General features: G+C 46.5%; 1 protein-coding gene across 1 annotated transcript; it reads left to right on the forward strand.

Moving 5' to 3' along the window:
- Window positions 1-39: 39 nt before the first annotated feature.
- On the forward strand, window positions 40-6,397 carry ccdc32 (coiled-coil domain containing 32). The gene is made up of 4 exons (XM_080513054.1): window positions 40-174; window positions 276-884; window positions 4,545-4,698; window positions 5,638-6,397. The coding sequence occupies exons 2-4, from the start codon at window positions 317-319 to the stop codon at window positions 5,822-5,824; spliced, it is 909 nt and encodes a 302-aa protein (XP_080369180.1). The 5' UTR covers window positions 40-174; window positions 276-316; the 3' UTR covers window positions 5,825-6,397.
- Window positions 6,398-7,988: the final 1,591 nt, after the last annotated feature.

Here is a 7,988-nt window from a genome sequence, read left to right on the forward strand (position 1 = left end):
CGCAGTACCGTTTGACGAGCAGGTGTTACAACCAATCAACGACTTGTCTTAAGAAAGTGGGCGAGTGTGAATCATGGCTCCGGTTAGCTGGTGAGGCTAAGCTTGAATCTTTAAATTCACCTGACAGCTCGGAAAACAACGTTTCATCTTTACACGTTGTGAAACAGTTAAGAGGTTTGTGATTTATTAGACTGTCAAAGTGTTAAATGTGCACGGAAGTCACGTAAAAGCGTGTGAGCTTGTTCATTCGACTCGTTCACTTTGTTGTTCCGCAGCTGAACAAACAGACCAGCTGATTCTGTCCTCGTCCCCCACGATGATCGACGACTTCATGAACCGGGAGGTCCGGTCCAGCGGGGAGCTCTGGACCCAGATCTGCTCCGGTCTGCCGGGGGTGCAAAGCGGCGCCGCCGCGGCGGAGGAGGAGGAGAACAGGCCGGACTTCAGGGACTCGTTTCACCCGGCGGAGGAGGCTGCAGGGTGGGCTGAGGGACCTGCTGCACAGCGGGCTGAGGGACAAGCTGCAGGACGGGCTGAGGGACCAGCTGCAGGATGGGCTGAGAGACCAGCTGAGAGACCAGCTGCAGGATGGGCTGAGGGACCAGCTGAGAGACCAGCTGCAGGATGGGCTGAGGGACCAGCTGAGGGACCAGCTGCAGGATGGGCTGAGGGACCAGCTGCACAGCGGGCTGAGGGACGGGCAGAGGGACAAGCTGCAGGACGGGCAGAGGGACAAGCTGCAGGACGGGCTGAGAGACCAGCTGCAGGACGGGCTGAGGGACCAGCTGAGGGACCAACAGGACAGGCCAACGGGACCAGCAGTGGCTCCTGCAGCGCGGCCTGGGAGCCCATGGAGGACTCTGAGGTCTACATCGCCAGTTTAGGTATTTCCTCCCACTTCCTGGGTGAGCTTCACGTTCAGTGGTGGTGAAGACCAGGGTCTGGAGGAGGATCCACACGTTCTGCCTCCATGGTTGACCTTTAACCTTCACCATTGTTTGATGGGAGATGCTGTTGCACATCCATGTTCCTGTTCAGGGTCTCCGGTCCATCGCAGGACAGACAGACACTCATGTTTGTGAGCTTTGGGAGGAACCATGCACACGGGAGAACATCCCACCTCTGTAGAGAACATGTCACCTCTGTAGAGAACATCCCACCTCCGTAGAGAACATCCCACCTCCGTAGAGAACATCCCACCTCCGTAGAGAACATGTCACCTCTGCAGAGAACATGTCACCTCTGCAGAGAACATGTCACCTTTGTAGAGAACATGTCACCTTTGTAGAGAACATCCTTTGTAGAGAACATCCTCTGTAGAGAACATCCTCTGTAGAGAACATATCACCTCTGTAGAGAACATATCACCTCTGCAGAGAACATCCTCTGCAGAGAACATGTCTTCTCTGTAGAGAACATGTCACCTCTCTAGAGAACATCCTCTGCAGAGAACATGTCTCCTCTGTAGAGAACATGTCACCTCTCTAGAGAACATGTCACCTCTCTAGAGAACATGTCACCTCTCTAGAGAACATGTCACCTCTCTAGAGAACATCCTCTGCAGAGAACATGTCTCCTCTGTAGAGAACATGTCACCTCTCTAGAGAACATGTCACCTCTCTAGAGAACATGTCACCTCTCTAGAGAACATCCTCTGCAGAGAACATGTCTCCTCTGCTGAGAACATGTCTCCTCTGCTGAGAACATGTCACCTCTGTAGAGAACATGTCACCTCTGTAGAGAACATGTCACCTCTGTAGAGAACATCCCACCTCCGTAGAGAACATCCCACCTCCGTAGAGAACATGTCACCTCTGCAGAGAACATGTCACCTCTGCAGAGAACATGTCACCTCTGTAGAGAACATCCTCTGTAGAGAACATCCTCTATAGAGAACATGTCACCTCTGTAGAGAACATCCTCTATAGAGAACATGTCACCTCTGTAGAGAACATCCTCTGTAGAGAACATCCTCTGTAGAGAACATATCACCTCTGTAGAGAACATCCTCTATAGAGAACATCCTCTATAGAGAACATGTCACCTCTGCAGAGAACATGTCACCTCTGTAGAGAACATGTCACCTCTGCAGAGAACATGTCACCTCTGTAGAGAACATGTCACCACTGTAGAGAACATGTCACCACTATAGAGAACATGTCACCTCTGTAGAGAACGTGTCACCTCTGTAGAGAACATGTCACCTCTGCAGAGAACGTGTCACCACTATAGAGAACATCCTCTGCAGAGAACATGTCACCACTATAGAGAACATCCTCTGTAGAGAACATGTCTCCTCTGTAGAGAACATGTCACCTCTGTAGAGAACATGTCTCCTCTGTAGAGAACATGTCACCTCTATAGAGAACATCCTCTGCAGAGAACATGTCACCTCTCTAGAGAACATGTCTGCTCTGCAGAGAACATGTCACCTCTATAGAGAACATCCTCTGCAGAGAACATGTCTCCTCTGTAGAGAACATGTCTCCTCTGCTGAGAACGTGTCACCTCTGTAGAGAACGTGTCACCTCTGTAGAGAACATCCTCTGTAGAGAACGTGTCACCTCTCTAGAGAACATGTCTCCTCTGCTGAGAACATGTCTCCTCTGCTGAGAACATGTCTCCTCTGTAGAGAACATCCTCTGCAGAGAACATGTCACCACTATAGAGAACATCCCACCTCTGTAGAGAACATGTCTCCTCTGCTGAGAACATGTCTCCTCTGCTGAGAACATGTCTCCTCTGCTGAGAACATGTCTCCTCTGTAGAGAACATCCTCTGCAGAGAACATGTCACCTCTGTAGAGAACATCCCACCTCTCTAGAGAACATGTCTCCTCTGCTGAGAACATGTCTCCTCTGCTGAGAACATGTCTCCTCTGTAGAGAACATCCTCTGCAGAGAACATGTCACCTCTGTAGAGAACATGTCACCTCTATAGAGAACATCCTCTATAGAGAACGTGTCACCTCGGTAGAGAACGTGTCACCTCTGTAGAGAACATCCTCTGCAGAGAACGTGTCTCCTCTGCAGAGAACGTGTCTCCTCTGCAGAGAACGTGTCACCTCTGTAGAGAACGTGTCACCTCTGTAGAGAACATCCCACCTCTGTAGAGAACGTGTCTCCTCTGCAGAGAACGTGTCTCCTCTGCAGAGAACGTGTCACCTCTGTAGAGAACATCCTCGGTAGAGAAGGTGTCACCTCGGTAGAGAAGGTGTCTCCTCGGTAGAGAACGTGTCTCCTCTGTAGAGAACGTGTCTCCTCGGTAGAGAACGTGTCTCCTCTGCAGAGAACGTGTCACCTCTGTAGAGAACGTGTCACCTCTGTAGAGAACGTGTCACCTCTGTAGAGAACGTGTCACCTCGGTAGAGAACGTGTCTCCTCTGCAGAGAACGTGTCACCTCTGTAGAGAACGTGTCACCTCTGTAGAGAACGTGTCACCTCGGTAGAGAACGTGTCTCCTCTGTAGAGAACGTGTCACCTCGGTAGAGAACGTGTCACCTCGGTAGAGAACGTGTCTCCTCGGTAGAGAACGTGTCTCCTCGGTAGAGAACGTGTCACCTCTGTAGAGAACGTGTCTCCTCGGTAGAGAACGTCCTCTGTAGAGAACATCTCAGCTCCACTCCTTCCAGCCAAGCAGAGACATTCTCTAAAGACGTTCGTCTTCGATTCACATGTACAGACCAGCACTTTTTAATTTGCCCTTTGTATTTTGAAAACTTTTCCTAATTCCTACAACGTGGACTTTTTGCCTGGTAATGTCAAACCTCATCAAATCCAGATAGACGTTAGTAGATGTGAGGAAAAGTACTGGAAAGAGGCACTGAGAGTTCATTATGTTTTCATGGAGCATATTTGTTAAACTGCTCGTTGCAACATCACAGTAGTTCATCATGTTCGAAGACTCTTCAGCTTGTGAAAGAGGCTGTGAAGATGATATTGTCTGTATTGAAATGGTTGCAAAATTGTTCCAGAGTGCTACGGATGAGTTGGTTACGTTGCTACAATCGGCATCGGTTGCAAACGAGAAGACTTTTTGCAAAAAAAAAGAAATACTCAAGTGAAAAGTTACTCTTGAACCATTGGTTGTTTGATCCAATTCTCAATATGCATTGGATTCATTTCACTTGTCGAAAATGTCTCTGCTCAAAGTACAAAAAGTCTAAAAACATCCACGATGGCAAACGAATATAGATGAAAAAGAAGGAACTTCCTCTTGAAATATTAAACTTATTGGTGAAAAACATGCAGATCAAAAGGTTTGAATAATATTCTACTTAAATGTGAGTGAAAATGCCAATTAAAAAATATACTCCTAAATAGTCAAATTCAGTTTTTTTAATATTTTTGGATGTTTTTATGAAGAACATCAGTCTTGTTTGAACTGAATGTTATTAACTTGAATATTAAGAGGAAGCTGTGTCACTTCATTGTGTAGTAACCGCCTGTTTGTGCTCCTCGGACTCTTAGCAGCTTCATACGTGTTCATTCTTAGAGCTTCTGACGATGTTGCATTAAAGGTCTTTTCACAACCTTGTCCTGCAGAGAATCGTCTGAAGAAGCTGAAGGGCCAGTCGACGGCCGTGACCTCCAGAGACATGCTGCGCTCCTTGTCCCAGGCCAAGAAGGAGTGCTGGGATCGCTTCCTGCACGACGCCCAGACCTCCGAGCTCTTCCAGGGTGGAGACATGGATGAGAGGTGTGAACCAAACCCTCTGAAGGAGGCTTGCCTTTATACCGTATTTTCCGCCCTATAAGGCACCTAAATACCTCAAATTTTCTCAAAAGCTGCCAGTGTGCCTTATCACCCGGTACGCCATATATATGGAAGAATTGCTCTACTTGAGACTGCTATTTGACAGCTGAACAACCAGAAGCTTTTATTTTGACAACTCTAACTTGGCAACCGGATCTTCAGAGCGGACGACACTCCACACAACACCTTCATCACTCATGGTTGCACACCAACATTCTAACAAACCAAAATAAACTAGATGAAATAATTACTCCCTAAACTGGGGAACAAAAACACATAAACACAATCAACACAACACCAAGCCCAACAACGACCCACAATAACCTCCAACAACACAAAACATGAATTCCCATCATGCCTTGCACCCTGAGCTCCTCGGTGCAGCCGATAGCTGCAATGCATTATGGGAGTTTCTGTTTGTGGTGTTTTAAATGCAATTATTGGGGTTATATTTGGTTTGTGGTGTCGGTAATAATTGTGTTGTGTTGTGTTTGTGTTGCTTAGTTCATGTAGTTTAGTTTATTACCGGTAGTTGTAAGTTGTCAACCAGCAGTGAAGAAGGTTTTGTGTGTAGTGTCCTCCTGGCATAGGCTGCAGGTAGGACTATCAAAATAAAATGCGTGCAGCTCTCTGGGTGTTAGAATCAGTGGAAAATGTAACCTAATGGCTTTGAGCTATAAAGGTTGTTGACCACTGGTCTATTGCATGTGCCTTATAATGCGGTGTGCCTTATATATGAACAAAGTTGTAAATTATGTCAATCAATGTAGGTGCACCTTATAGTGCGGAAAATACGGTGATCACGGTGTGTCACGGCCTGAACGCTTCCCTTCACGGAAGCGTATGAAGAGCCTGGTCTTGAAGTTGTGCGTCTGCCCTCAGTGCTCTGGAACACTTCAAGAGGTGGCTGATCCCTGAGAAGGTGGCCATCAGTGCAGAGGAGCTGCAGTATCTGCTGAGGCCGTCTCCGAGCGGAGGAGCGGCGGCGGATCAAATGCAGGACGACGACGACACGGACGGAGAGACGCACGGATCCGAGGAAGACGACGCCCACAGCCCGGAAAAATAGCAATGCTGAAAGGACTGGTCATTTTCTGTGCGTTTGGTGAGTGAGGCTTGTTATCTCACGCTCAGCGGTCGTCATGTTATGTCACCACACTGTTTTCGGCCAAAGCTTTTGTCGTCGGCGGTCAGGAGAGCAATTACAGTCCCTCATCATCCTCTGTATCCCCAGCAACTGAGCGTCACGTACTCATTCAATGTCGTGCATTCTGTCTTTGCTATTCATCCCCTTTAGACTCGGCGCATCTTAAAAGTATATAAAGAGTCTGAAATTACACTTGTTTGTCTGGCAGCGGCAGAATTTGCATCAGATCCGTCTCTTGTTGCATTCGTAGGAAAGGGTTCTGATTTTAAACTCGCCTGCGGACTAAGGAAGGACCACATGCAGGGATTGGTGAGAGAACAACCGTGTACTCAGTCAAAGTATTGCAGACTTTTTTTTAATGAAATGTGGCATTTAGAGTAGGAAGCGTTATGTGGAAATACCATCAAATACTGTAACATATTGTGTAACAACGTTTTCCAAGTTGATTTTCACTGTACATTTTATCCTTGTTTCAATAAAAACTCATTCTGTTAACATTTTGTTTCTTCACTTCTCGTCTCACAAGGACAAGATGAGAGTTGGATCAGGGTGTTTGTGTAGAGTTTGCATTTCTGTCTCTGATTGGTGGTGTGAACGTGAGTTCTTGTTAGCTGGATGAGTTTGATAAAGCAACGTAGAAGATGAATGGACGAACACACTGCTGGCTCCAACCTCATTGTTATGGGGTTATATTTGTGCCAAAATACTGAGCGAGCGATGGGAAAATTTGAGCGCAAAAAATTTTATTGTGCAAGCGCACTAATAACATTTTGAGGAAATATTTAAATTGCGCAAAGACAAACTTGAGATTGCTCAAAAATCATTTCTGCGCTCAGATTCTTCCTCTGCGCGCTCAACCTCTCTCTCTCTCGCTCAACCTCTCTCTCTCTCTCGCTCGCTCAAATCTCTCCACGTCCGCTCAAATCCTGCTGTGCGCTCGCTCAAAATGTCCAAAGCCCAAATGTGACACGGTTGTCCACCAATCACAGAAATTTGGGGCGGGCGTTGAACTCTGATTGGTTACTTCGGTTTCTGGAAGTGCCTCATAACCAACGAAGAAGAAAAAGAAGAAGAAGAGGGAAAAACAAACTGCGGGGGAAAACATGTTGTAATCCAGGATCATTATCTTTAGTTTTCCTTATTTCTGTTTTCCCTCGCAGTTTGTTTTTCCCTTTTCTTCTTCGTTGGTTATGAGGCACTTCCAGAAACCGAAGCAACCAATCAGAGTTCAACGCCCGCCCCAAATTTCTGTGATTGGTGGACAACCGTGTCTGTCACATTTGGGCTTTGCACATTTTGAGCGAGCGCACAGCAGGACTTGAGCGGACGTGGAGAGATTTGAGCGAGCGAGAGAGAGAGAGAGAGGTTGAGCACGCAGAGGAAGAATCTGAGCGCATAAATTATTTTTGAGCAATCTCAAGTTTGTCTTTGCGCAATTTAAATATTTCCTCAAAATGTTATTAGTGCGCTTGCACAATGAATTTTTTTGCGCTCAAATTTTCCCATCGCTCGCTCAGAATTTTGGCACAAATATAACCCCATACATTGTTGGTAGTTCGATTCCCGCCGGCGCTGAACAGTTTCCTTGAAGGACCTGGTGGGTTTGAGCAATCATGTAAAAGGGCTGCTGAAATGATCCAATGTGTTGTGAGTAAAGTCCATTTACACCGCTGCATCTCTTTAGTACATTTGAATCCTTGGAGGCCAGAGCCTTTGTTTTGCTTTTCCCACCAATCAGGGACTCCCACAGCATCTCCGGTTTTGTCTCTCACCACATTCAAAAAGTTAATTCTCACTTCTTAAAGACCCTTCACACCTGCTTCCTCATCCTCTTTTTTTGTTGTTTGCAATAGAAATGGTCTTTGAGTACCATAAAAAGCATTATGCAAGTGTCATCAATTTTCTTTTTTTAATTTAGATTTGTAGGGAGATTTTTCCCCCAGAACTGAATAAAATGACACACAATGTTACTTGAGGTTGTTACAGTAACCAGCAACGGTCAAGACATTGTGTTATAGATCTGGACACTTTGGGAGGAAAGGACTGAAAAGTTGGTAGGGAAATACGGCTCTTACGTTGCTTGATT

Source organism: Blennius ocellaris (genome assembly GCF_963422515.1).
Source record: "Blennius ocellaris genome assembly, chromosome: 17".
NCBI classification, from domain to species: Eukaryota; Metazoa; Chordata; class Actinopteri; order Blenniiformes; family Blenniidae; genus Blennius; species Blennius ocellaris.

Excerpts from the sequence above, each read along its gene's own strand:
- ccdc32 (XM_080513054.1), top strand. The coding sequence starts at position 317 with ATGATCGACGACTTCATGAACCGGGAGGTCCGGTCCAGCGGGGAGCTC. Across the intron at positions 885-4,544 it reads GGTCTACATCGCCAGTTTAG|AGAATCGTCTGAAGAAGCTG; the intron begins GTATTTCCTCCC and ends CTTGTCCTGCAG. Across the intron at positions 4,699-5,637 it reads GGTGGAGACATGGATGAGAG|TGCTCTGGAACACTTCAAGA; the intron begins GTGTGAACCAAA and ends GTCTGCCCTCAG.